Source organism: Drosophila virilis, chromosome 4 (assembly GCF_030788295.1).
Source record: "Drosophila virilis strain 15010-1051.87 chromosome 4, Dvir_AGI_RSII-ME, whole genome shotgun sequence".
Lineage (NCBI taxonomy): Eukaryota > Metazoa > Arthropoda > Insecta > Diptera > Drosophilidae > Drosophila > Drosophila virilis.
In genome coordinates this window covers 11,711,290-11,724,483 of record NC_091546.1, presented here as the reverse complement: position 1 = coordinate 11,724,483, position 13,194 = coordinate 11,711,290, and the positions used below count along the sequence as shown (strand labels likewise).

At 38.2% G+C, this 13,194-nt stretch overlaps 2 protein-coding genes across 2 annotated transcripts in view; one reads left to right on the top strand and one right to left on the bottom strand.

Moving 5' to 3' along the window:
* Window positions 1-106: 106 nt before the first annotated feature.
* LOC6628992 (caspase) lies at window positions 107-1,299 on the bottom strand. The gene has a single exon (XM_002052087.4). It carries the CDS (start codon window positions 1,193-1,195, stop codon window positions 293-295), a length of 903 nt encoding a protein of 300 aa, XP_002052123.1. The 5' UTR covers window positions 1,196-1,299; the 3' UTR covers window positions 107-292.
* Window positions 1,300-2,433: 1,134 nt separating this feature from the next.
* fipi (factor of interpulse interval) overlaps window positions 2,434-13,194 on the top strand; it is an 81,680-nt gene continuing 70,919 nt past the window's right edge. The window contains exon 1 of the mRNA XM_002052088.4: window positions 2,434-2,800. Coding sequence (XP_002052124.1) covers window positions 2,758-2,800 — 43 coding nt within the window. The 5' untranslated portion in view covers window positions 2,434-2,757. The remainder of the gene's footprint in view (window positions 2,801-13,194) is intronic.

Below are 13,194 nucleotides of genomic sequence, written 5' to 3'. Positions count from 1 at the left end.
GAAATAAATATATATCGATATGCGCTATCGATATCGTTGCAATGATTATTATTATAATTAAAATTAAATTTATTTGCAACTTATTAGTAAATTTATAGAATAATTACGTATAGGCATTTTTCTGTGTTAGAAGGCGTTTTTTTTTTTTTTTTGAATCATAATCACGTTTATATTGTGAAAGTGAACTTTTTTTTAAAAAAACTTTTTAGTTAGTTGGACTCGATCAGTAAAAAATGTTAGAGAAGCGTTTTTGAGTAACAGCACTTGTAGACAAGTATCTTCTTGTATTTATTTAAAGTCGATCCCTTAGGCTGTCCCCAAATCGCAAAATTCGCGTTAGAGTAGACATGGTGCAGGTGATTTGTTTATGCTGCTCGTCAGAGGACTCGCAGTTGGCCACGCGCTGGGCAACGAATGTGAGCAGGTTGAGCATGTCCAGACGCCTGCCATGGGCCTCCAGTTCGTCGCAGAGACTGTGTATAAACCAGCTGCCCTGCACTGAATTACTCCAGGAACAATATTGAGGCACTGTGCAGAACGCAATCAGGAAATCGGCATATTTGGGAATCTTATAGTTGCAACTGGAATCACTGTCCGTTTCGGTGTGTCTCACAGACTGTCGGATATGGCCGGGATCCCTGCGCTTGCCCCGGCAGGCCTGAATGATAAATATCTTTGGCTTGCCCGCCAGCGAGGGACATTTGTCCGCACTAAACGCTTCCCAGATTGCGTCCAGCTCGTATAACTTGTCCTTGGCATAGACCACGCCATTGTCGCCATGCGTTAGTAGAGCCACCAGGATGCAATCGTGTTCTCTATGGTTTTGTGCAACAGCACTGGCTATCACTTTCATAACTTCCTTGTAGTGCAAATCTTTATGAATCGTTACATGAAAATCCAAGTGCTTGAGCACACGTTCGAGATTTTTGGTGTCCACACTCGTTTCGGGCTTTGATGCCAATCCTCTCTTATTGAATAGCTCATGGCTAAAGATCAGCGCCAGGCCACGGTGCTTATGACACATTTTATACTCCTCGGCATAGCGATGAGTAACCATTTCGGCTACGATTACCTTTTTCTTTCGAAATTTATTAAGAGACCAAACGGCTCCGTCGGAACAGTCATTAGAGACATTTGAAGTTGCGCCCAGCTCGGCATTAGCTTCAAAGCATGATTTGCCATTATCATCATTCATTGTCCAATTGTTATTTTTTTTAGAATATTAAACAACTTCACTTTGGGTAAACTTAAGACGATTGTGATCGATGTTGCGGCTGCTGAACAATTCAGCTGGAAGTCGTGCGTCACGTAACTGATAAGATTGTTTTGGCGGCGAGTGCTGCCATTTGTTCTATCCCGCGCACTTTTAAAAAAAAAGTTATCGATAGTATTGAAAGTGTCGGCTTGCGAACCTGAGCATGCATACAAGATACAGTTGACATACGCATTAAAAAAGGGCATCAAAATGCTGAAGAAGATAAGATGAGAATTGATTTAATCTATTGTACAAGTTACACATGTTGCAAGCATACATAAAATTAATATTATGACTCTGAAATTTTTCTATTGTAATCATCGTAATAATATATATAACTCACAAAGTACCAAACGCATGAATATATGCTATTCATTAGAATGCTGGATAATGCCATGCCAAAAGGTCCTCAAAGGAAGATAGCTGTTTAATTTAAACGTTTTAGCTTTCGCTGGCTTATCGTTATCGATTAATTTAACGGTTATTCTATGTTTGTAAACTTTGGTTTGGTTCCAAACTATCGTAAATTGCAATTATACAGGAATTCCTATACAAATTATAACAGCCTTAGCTTGGTAACAAACCAAGTGCCGGCACATTACTTGGGTTTTTATAGCATGTGTGGTGAATAACGTGCCGTTTTGTTATAGGAAGTGTTATAATTATGGCTAAAAATGTTATACAATTGAAAGCTCAAGGGACTACCCCAACTGAAGCAAAAAGCTGCGCTGGTCTTCGAACTAATACCCCTAACTTTGATTTTAGTTGCAGCAACATGTGCCCTATATTACCCCTTTCTTGTCAACATGTTGATAGATAGTTGAATATTGCGCGCAACTTTTAATGTTGAAATTGATCTAATTTAAAAGTTGCCCAAAATTGTAATTAACTTATATTATTTCTACAGTGATAAGCATTAATTAAAAGTAACTTTTTACAAGACGTTTAAAAAGTATTTTATTAAGTATACTCTATTAAAAAGTATATTTTGTGACGTGCCAACTACCTTTTAACATAATTGCCTTTTAATATTTGTTTACAAGTTCTTCGTGCATGTTGCAGGCAACACATGAAATCGGCAAAATGTTGCAATAGTCATGCGCATTGACCCAAACGCAACGTTCGTGCGACGCTCAGTACGCGAGCGAAGAGATTTGAAAAAAAAAAATCAAATTCAGTGATAAAGTGAAATTCGTGCGCGTTGGTTGGCTTACACTTCGTGTAAGCTCCAAGCTCTGACTACGGCTCTCGGAAGTCTCTCTTCATCTACCTCTCTGTCGCACACTCTCTGCAAGCGCGTCGTGAGTGCTCGTGTCGTTTTGGTTTTATAGCTCCGGATCGGCGCGTTCACAATAAGCAAGAACAACAAGCGTTACCGTGAACTAATCAAAAACAAAGTGTTAGTAAATGCAACAATTTTTGGCCAATTGCAACAGCAGTTCAGCATATAGTATAACAATTCATATTTTTCGTATTCGAAACGAAGCAAGCGGTGCAACGTGATGCGGCTAATTGGATTTATTCTAAATTTGGCTGTTTTAACAGGTGAGTGAGTTTCTGGTCACCTTCGGCAAATACCCTAGATACTTGCCAATGTTTAACCGTATCCATATTTGTACAAGAATAAGCTTTATATTACAATCTAAATTAAGTATACGCACATTTTTTAATGTGTTCTCAATTCGCGTAAAGCTTAAATATCTCGCGCTCCCTGTTAATGAATAAGTATTTACATACACACAAATTTTATTCTGGACTTGAATTAAAAAATATTATTTTTTGCCACTTTGGAATTCAAATCTTTTGAGAGTGCATACAGCTTTGGCAACCTAACTGGGTTAACATTCTGTATGTCCGGTTTCTGGGTTGAGGGTACTTTTGTTTAATTCTCAGTCTCATGGACAACTGTTTGTATCTTTCTTTGCTGTGCGCATATATATATATATATTTTTCCACTATTTATTTTGTTGTTTATCTTTTGCGTTTGCCTTACGTTCTTACGTTTATATATATATCAATATATTTCTCTTTGGGTATTTGGTCTTTCTGGCTCAAGTGTTTCGTGGCTAATATAAAATCGATGCCACATTGTTGCATATTCTGTTTACAGGTGAAATCAATGGACGGTGACGAAACCAACTTAATACGCAATCGAGTAGACGTTTGAGCCCCGAACAATATCTCAACAGCTCTCTGAATATCTCGCTGTCATCTCAAACGTTTGCTGCACAATATGCACCCGAGCAGAGGATTAAGCCTTTCGTTTCAGGTTTTTTTTTTTGTTCATAGCCTGCCGACACTTGTCGTCACTGACAGATCCAGAGAGCAGAGACACTTCAATCTGCATGCTCCAGATTAATGTGGCGCTGCGTTTTAACTCTTGGCTTTACTTCTTGACACTCCGGCAACCAACGCTGGCCAGCAAATATTTAATTTAAATGTCTCAGTTCACACGCTGGACATCATAACTTTATCATACGCTTTGTAACCTATGAAATATGCAAATGCCGAAAAGATAGAACATGTTCATAAGGGTAACCTGTCTAGTTGGGACTAGTTTGCTGTCAAAATTGGTTCTGGAATTTGAAAATTTTCAAGAATTTATGTTTTAAGAATTCGTACATGTCCTTTCCTGTCCCATAAATCTCTTTATTAAAATAGTTTTGCAACTTAAGAATTTTAAGAGCTTAAGTTCGCGATGCGAATTTGTACTTTCACTAAAGTATTACATTAAATAAACGGGCTCACAACAAACCGGTTTAAATTCTGTTCTTAAATTTACAATAAATCGAACAGGATTCATACGGCAAAGAACAGCGGAGTTATAAGCCTGAACTGAACCATATATATATTTGGAAAATAGTTCAAGGAAATATATATTTTTGCTATTTAACAAGTATTGTAAAACTATAAAGCTTTCGAAAATACGCAAAATATTAATAATGAATTTGCTTCTCAGTTAATGCGGCTTACAAATATATTGCTTATATTTATAGTATGTATTAATGTGCCTCTCCAAGGGTATATACGATGCGTCTTGACAGTGTCCACAAAATGTGCCTTTCCGCTTCTTTTACTTTTATGTTTGTTGTGTCGCTTGTGGTGTCCTTTTTTATTTTTAGCTCTGCAGCGCGAGGCTTCCCCATGTTGGGCAACTGCCCCACTTGCGGTTTTGTTTAATTACGCATATTACTCCCATCTCGGCTCTCTCTCTGCCCCCCTCATGTCCACATGCCCTGGCCTAGTTGCGTTGTGGTCGTTTACTGACGACTCCGAGTGTCTTTGGTTAGTCCAAGTTGCAGTCGCTGCTTTAGAGCCTTGTCAACAACAGCTTCAGAAGCAGCAGCGCGCACTTCCGGTCAGCCCAGCTCTGTCCGGTCCGGCCGGCAGGTCGTCTGTGGTTATACTGGGTTTTCGCATCGCCAGGATTGTCAAGTGACCGTCGCGCAGCAACTGGACAATTGGCCAATGACTAAGCTCCTAAACCGAACGCCTTGTTAATTGCTTGGCTTTTGTGGGCGCACTTAGCATTGGTGTTGTCCATTATCTCGGCGATCAAGTTGCCTGTGGATTGCCTTCACTTCTGGTCAGCTTCTACACTGTATTCAACATATGTGTGCTGCAAATCACAGAAATTAGATGCAGCTGATAAATTATAGACGTAGCTGCTGCCAGTTAGTTAATGAGCCAAACCGTCGACAGCAGCATTCCCATTACTATTGCCCCGCACTGTTGTGCTCTGTGCATGTGCCTCTAATTGAGGGAAAGGTCAGCGTCGCATCGATTTAACTAACGGGAGCGTAATCGAGGGCTCACATAACGCAACAAAAAAAAAAAGAAGGAAAATAAAGTAAATAAAGCATCCATTGCAGAGATTCGACTTGAATATACCCTGTTCAAATAGTTCTATATTAAACTATTAGCTCTTCTTCAGCAACTCACTCTTAGAAAGCTAACCTAAGCTTTTGAAATGATTAGATGAGTTTTCATATATTTTTATTTATAAAAAAACCCCTTCAATAGTATTATCGAATGTCCATTGTATATAATACAGTTAAATTTATAAAAAATCCATTTTTAACGGACAAGCCTTCAAGCCTTCATCAAATCTGCAAAGACCGGCATTTATTAATAATAAAATATTATCTCACTTTTATTCCAAAAACTGAACTATCCACTGTATTTTAAATAAAAAAATACTGTTATTCTCTACTGATATCAAAAGAAAACAAAAACAATGAGGTTATCGATATTATTATCGATACATTGACATCTTTAGCTTGAGAGACGTGCATCCTTTCGATACATCAAACCTGTGGTCACTGCTCAAACGACCAACCCTTTCAGCTAACTTATCAATGCCTGTTGTTAATCCAGCGCAGGGTGTACATACACACACATAGATATATGTATGCATTACCGACAAGAATCGCAATTGTATGTGCCTAGGCGTAGGTGTCTGGATTCATTCATGCCCACGCATCGCTCTGCTCGCCGATTGCCGGTTGCCGGTCTCCAGCTGTCCATTGGTCATTTAATTTAGTTGTGCTCGCACTAGGCACCACTTAACCCCACAGCAGCACCCTGCTGTACCCGCCGTCGCCCCTGCTGTTGTTGCATCGCATGATAAATTGCCACTTGACTTTGCATATTTGTGCTATGAACGGGTCGACACAGCAGCTGTCCCCCAATCCCTAAGTCCCTTGTTTATTGTTGTCCAACTTATGGCCCGTCTTTTGAACTTTGACTTTACTTTTGCCTTTGGACACAAAGTGCGCCTCACCTTGAATTCTTTCAAGTTTTGCGGCATCCAACAACAAAAAAAAAAAAATGTCGCCAAGACGCAGCGAGGCCTCGTGCCTCGAGTGTCTCAGTGTGTGCCTGTCACATAACTGACACATCCAAAAGTGTCCTGTCATTTGCCTCCTTAGTCGCCCCACCCCTTGCCGACGCCATTGCATGTCAACACCGCGCTGTTATTCTCTTCTTTTATTTTTTGGTACTTTCATTTTTGCATGCATACTGTTTGCTACTCTTTGCTTTTTTGTTGCTGTCGCTTTTTATTATTATTTCGTTCTCTTTCTTTTTTCTCACTTTTTTAAATCCGACAACCACTCGTTGTTGAGTGGCTGTCAGGTGTCAGGCCGCGCATTTGTGTGTGTGTGTAAATGACACTATATGGCGCAGCTCGAGGCTGGCGAGGTCGAGATGCTTGGCTTAGTTACACACAGACACAAATGAAACAGCAAACATGGCGGAAACATTCCAGAGCAACACTTTTGCACCAGTTATGGACTAGCTTTTATTCATTCAGCTTAAAGCCGAATTTATCTGCATCTAAATTTAGTGGCATACATATCTACACACTATTCGCATATGCTAATCTTTATGGCCATCTATATTAAAGGTTAACTTTAGGGTTCACTTCATATCCCATGTTTGGGCATGTCGCATTGATTTCTAATAGATTTTTTCTATTTTTCATTAATTATTTTAACCTTAATATAATTAAATTCAAATTTAATAATTTTATTAATTCAAATGCCAAATAATCCGACGTCAATAATTAATATTTAAATCCTATGGCTTGTGCACTGCATGAATTGACTAATCTCAACACTTTCATCCCATTCAGTTTGTTTACAAAGTTTATTTTATATTAATTAACTTCTACGATATGCTTCCGATTCGCAACACTCATTCCAGACTATATGATACACAGCTAATTGAGATAAATTTCAATTTTTCACGCTCTCAGTGCATGAATTCCATTCTCGTTTTCAGTTGACAAATTTAGTGCAGCGTTCCAGTGTCAGAGACACTTTGACAATCTAACAAATTGTTACACCAATTGACACTAACATAATGCCGAGCGGTGTTACGGTGTTGCTTTCCCACAACCCCATATCCCCAGTCCACCACTTTTCTACCGGGCATTACAACCAACTAGTGTCCAGTGTTGAGAAATGATTTTACTTGTCACTGATGAAAGCATGTGGGAAATGTGATAAAGCAAGTGGGCAGCATTATCAAGCGTCAATTTAGATTGTGTGAGTTTTGCTTTGCTGCTTCGCTTTGTTTATAATTAAATGAATTCCTCATTAATTAAATGACTACTGCTTGAGTATACCCAGTATTTGTGGATGTCTGTTTGGGTAGTTTCCCTTTAGGAAAAACTTGTAAGATATTGAAAAACTTATTTAATACTTAAATTAATATTATATTATCGGACATTCGACGTTCTAGCCGAAATATTTAATGTGCTTCCAGCTTCTAGTAAAAAGATAAAATTCGAGTGAGAAAGAGAGAGAAAGAGTGGGAGAAGGAGATAGGAGAACAAGACAGAGAGAGAGCAGTATCAAGTTTCAATTCAATTCAAGCTTTCAGAAATAATTCATTTAATTTCGCAACTGTTTTCCACTTACAGTTTTTATGAGCTTTATTACAGCATAAGTCGAGCTGAGTTTTCCTTATTTCAACACCATGTTTATTATTATTATGAATTATAGAAATACAAAGGGTGCGCTCTGATATACCAATTTCTCTCCAGCCGAGTCGCACCCCATGTGAATAGCGCACAGCGGAATGCTCAATGCATTTATCATCAATTAACCTATGACCTGAGCTCGAACTGAACAATAGAACAAAAGAACATTATTTGAATGGAACACAAAGTCAGTCAAGCGTTGCTTTCCACGGGTCAACCAAAGTTGCAAAAGAAGCCGGCACACGATGTGGGCAATGATAAACCAAGGGCCGTGTGGGCGTGGCACAGGCGTTATAATTCAATTAAAATTTAAATAAATAGTCGAGCAGAGAGTACAGCAAAAACAGCTGGCGATTTATCAGGCGCATTTAATTGATGTTTATGCATTGCCATTAAAACGAATTGCCCGATCAGTTTGGTGCGCATGTAAAAAGTATTGGCAAAAAATGGTTAACAATAATCGATTTGCATGTGTTTTCAATAAAAAAAATATAAAAAAATAGCACAAATAAACATCAACAAACGAAATTACAATAACAACAAATACAGCAGAGACCAAATGCCCAGCATACAAGAATCTGCAATTTAATTTGTGTATTTTTTACCCCGTAACCATTCAAAATCTGCAGAGAGGGTATCAGCAAGTTGTACAAATGCTGTGAGCAGGCATATACTATTCTACATTCTATATATATTTAGAAATATTCCTGTTTGAATCTAGTTTTCTGATGGGATTACTTTTTTGTTTCTTTCCATTATAGGGCGTTATCGCTCTCAATTTTTTCCAAAGTTTGGCAAAAGCGAAAATCCCTGAAAATTTGTGTAATTTACAGAATGTAATTTTTTCAGAATAATAGAAGAAACAGCCACATATAGGTTTATTATCAAATCTGAGGATATAAATGAATATTATTTATATCCATTGATAAGACTTAAGAAAAGGATAAATAGAAAGGATGTAGGTGCTGCACAGATTTGAATTGTGGGCCATTATAGACCTGTTTACGGGGTAACTTCTCTTCGAGCATTCCACACTAAATCGTTCTTATTGGCTCTGTGCGTACGTCGCATGGGAAAATATTTTATTGTTTTGCTTCCTTTTTTGTTGTTTTGCATGAATCGATATTTTTTGTTGATTTTTGCATGGCTTGTCGGGGATTCATTGATTGCTTGTATATATAAATGTTACAAACTGTGTGGCGACAAAATTTCAGCCAAAATGTGCATTCAATCAGTGACTAATAATATTTGAATAACATCATATTTTTTATTAATTTAAAAATTCATATGTAAATAAAAAGTTAACAAAAACCAAAAATTGCTGTCATTTTTCGATTTAATTGATTTTATCACAAAAGTGTTCAGGATATTTGTTGACATCAAATCACAAAAATTAAAAGTTACAAAATTGAAAACGAAATAAAAAAATACTAAATGCAGAATTTAAAACCAGAAGCAAAGGTAAAATTTAATAGTGATACATATGTTGTCAGGTCGACAAAAAAGTAGTTGCAAGAATTTTCATGCTAATAGCGCCCCAGAGAGTGTTTCCTTCTATTCTGTATGCCCTTTGAGAGTACAATTCCTGATAATGTAAACTAAAAACCCTGTCTCAAGAGCCGAACAATGTCAAGTAGCATCGCGGTCAGTGTAAAATGTTACTGCGGCTATCTTCTGACATTTTATTTTGTTTTGAATTCTAGTAGAGCCCCAAGCTACATACAGAGTGTGCCTCACTCGCATCTATTGCTTTGAATAGCACATCGCATCTTGTACTTACTGGCTTTGATATCCAATCAAACCTCGAAATCTGTCGAGGTTGCAGCCAATTTGTCTAGATTTGCTTATATCTACTTTTAAAAAGTTGTAAGGATGTTCAAATCTTAATTAACAGATGCGTTAAACGAATTTCTATATTTTCTAACATTAGCCAGACAAATTTGTGAACGGTCAAACAATAAATTGAACAATTAAGGAAAACAATATATATAATGTAAAATTGAGTTTAAATAATTTTTGGAAAAAATAAATTGTGATTATAAAATGTTTTTAAGGTAATTCGAAACCTGCTGCTTGCGGTTCCTCACGATGAGAGTATAACAAAAGCAGCCTCAACTCTGTGGCCAATTTATGAGGCAAGCAAATAAAAAAGTTTAAATAAAAATAAGAAAAATAACAGGAGGAAAAAATCGGATACTGATGTATGCATATGTGATAAAAGCCATTGCGACGCATAAAAAATGCATGCGGCGCATAATGCCGCATGACCCGGACCAGGCACGCCCACAATCCACAAGCCCAAAACGCCCGCCATGAAAAAAATGTGAAGAAAATAAATGCGCCGCGTATTGTCTTGCAAAAAAAAAAGAGAAATAAAAAATCAGAAAGGAACTAAAGGGAGGAAAAAAAAACAGAGTTGATGAAGAAAAAACGCAAAACCGACAGTTATTATAAAGCAGCCAGACGTTAGGCAGGGGGCGAGTATGAAGTGTGCAGAGTGTATGTGTGTGAGTGGTGTCGTGTGTGTGTGTGTGTGTGTGTGTGTGTGTGTGCCTGTGGTGTGTATGTGGCTGTGATGCTAACCTAGTTTATGACAGAGTTTAAATTATCCCTTTGTTTTTGCCACAGTGTTTTTTTCCGCTCGCCAACAAAAGGCAAAGCGCTCAAGTAGACGTCGCACACACACACACATATGGGCACTTATAAATGTGTTTGTGGCTTATGTGTGTGCGTGTGTGTGTTAATGGCGGCAACTGCCATCAAGAAATTGCATATTAATCAAGCGGCGACAGCAAAGCCAAAAATAGAAAAAAAAAACAGAAAAAAACGAATAAACTTTATGAACGTTTAATGAGACGCCAAATGGTGATCTCTTTTGTGTGTGCGTGTGTGTGCATGTGTGTGTGTGTGTGTGTGTGCGTGTGAGGCTGTCTGTAACGAAGGTCAACGGCTCTCAGAGCCTGTACTTTTTGCGTACAAATCTTTATGGCCGTGGCAATAAACACAAATTGCCTGTCATATGCGCGCTTTGTGACTACAGCAACAACTGTTAGAGTAACAGTAGCCCAACACCACACTGACAATTGAATTTATTGAGCTGAAGTCTATCAATCAGTTAATACGAAGCCGCTGGCTCCAACTGACAGTTGCCATTTACCAACTGACCAGGCCAGGCCACGCTCGGCCAGGGCATCTGCACTTGACTGTTGCATGAAAGTTGCTTGTTGCTTGCGGCCTGCTGCCTGCTGCTGGTTACTTGTAATCACCATAGTCACAAGATAGCCGCTGGCTTTGCACAGTGGTTAAGATTTATAAAGAGTTACGACATTGAAGAACAAGAAACAACGGCGTGGCGAATATTAAATACTCTTGTAGGTGGTTCTAAGAGCTAAGGACCCCAAATTTGTTATGCAGATACGCTTATAGTATATACATTTTGCAAATATTTCACATTTTGGATACATCCCACCCCCTTGTACGAGATAGTTCCACACGTTGGATGCTACATTTTTTGCCCCGCTTACAAAAATTAGACAATAAACATGAAAGCTAATCACAAAAGCATTTCTCATGGTATAGGTCTAAGGAAGGATGTGTGTATGTGTGTCTCTTAGTCGGACATTCCCAGCTAGAGTATTCTTACTTGATAAATATTTACGTTTAAAAATATACGTTTACTCATGGTCAGTCCGAAACCTGCAACCTAATTAAGATTTAAAACTCTTTTATTCTTCCGTAAGTTCTCTTTGTGGCGTTGCCAACTGTGTTTAAGTAAAGACATGCTTTCATGTTGTTTGTGCCTAAAAATATATAATATATATTTTTATAAATCGTGTTGCCAACTACATTATAGATATTACGTATACGTCAAGTAGGAAAATGCGTGATGTTACATTAAAATAAACAAAAATTAGTTAAATTAAGATAATAAATAACAAGATGTTGATATTTTGAACAGATTTATATCGTTGCCAAACCAGTGTATGGGCTAAAAATAAATGAAGCAAGGTGTGCACTGTGTGCACAGTGTAAAATGAAGCTGACGTATGGGCGAAATGAGGGTGTGATAGTGGGCGGGCAGCATTTGTGAAAGTTCAATGCGACTTAAAGGCAGGTAAATGATGCCAGGTTGTCGTGGTAAGAAAATATTAAATATGCACAGAATAAAAATATTTGTAACAATGGGAACGAGAAATTCGCTTTGGCCAGTCAGGGCAAAGACTTTACTTTGGCCAATTTAAGACGAGTCAAAACCAGAAGCTATTATAGTCTTTAGTAAAGTACACATACACATGTGTATATGTGTGTGGACTTGTTGTAGATTTATAAACTGACTAACAAAGTTGTGTGCTGGGCATTATTCGTAAATATTTAATGAATTGCATTAGCTTACAGATCTGGACTAACTTTATTTTAATTAAATGCCAGGTCCAAAACTTTTGGGCGAACGACTTTAAGCTACGCCCCTGTTGCAATTTGTCACTTTTAATGACTTGTCAGCGGGCGCTTTGGTGGAGCAGCACATGTCGCTGCCGCCCCCTCTGACATCGACTTGAGAATCTAATGTAATTGAAAAGTTTTAGAGCCACGCCAAGGGAGTCTGTTGTGCAGCATGGGGTAGCCGCCCAACCCTTTAGTAACTGTCGGTCTTAGCCGCAACTGTAACGCAAGTCGCGTTGGCATCATCATCAATGCAGCTCAGCGGAGCAAATGGAGCGTCATGAAACAACAGCACGTTCTTCGTAAAATTCAATTTGTCAAAAAGATGCTGTCACGCAGCAAATGCTGAATGCTTGCTTAATTCCTATTCCTATTTCTATTCCTATTCCTATTCCTATTGCTGACTTGCCAATGTGACGAGACTAACTGCAAGTGTACAGCAAAACCCAAACCTTAAACCTTGAAGTGAACCACAACCTAGATATGGTTACTAAAACATATTGCGCCACACCGAAACTTAAATGCCTTTTAAATTTAAATATTACCCAAGTTAGCTTTTCGCTTCACTTTTTATTTTTCACATCGATTCTTATTTTTCACGGTTTATTTTCAAATATTTATTAACTTCTTATTTTTACTCAGAGCTTCAATTTTGTGCTGTCTCTCGCTTCGCTTCTCGCTCCGATTTTCGCCCACTTATCACTCGGCTTATCGCTGTACTTTCGCTTGTCACACTTCTTGTCCGCTTTTAGCTCCATTATTCTCAGCATATCTTACTTACTGCTCGCTTCTCACTAGGCTTTTCACTTTTTCTCTCACTTCACTACTTGCTCTGCTTCTGAATTCACTTCTGGCTGCACTTCTTGCTGCGGCTTTCACTCTGCTGCTCGCGCCAGTTGTTTCTTCGTTTTACTTTTCGCTTCTCTTCTTCCTAGAATACTAGCTTCACCTATCACTCCACTCTTCCTTACACTTCTAACTCCATTTTTCAATGCACTTATCGCTTCGCTAC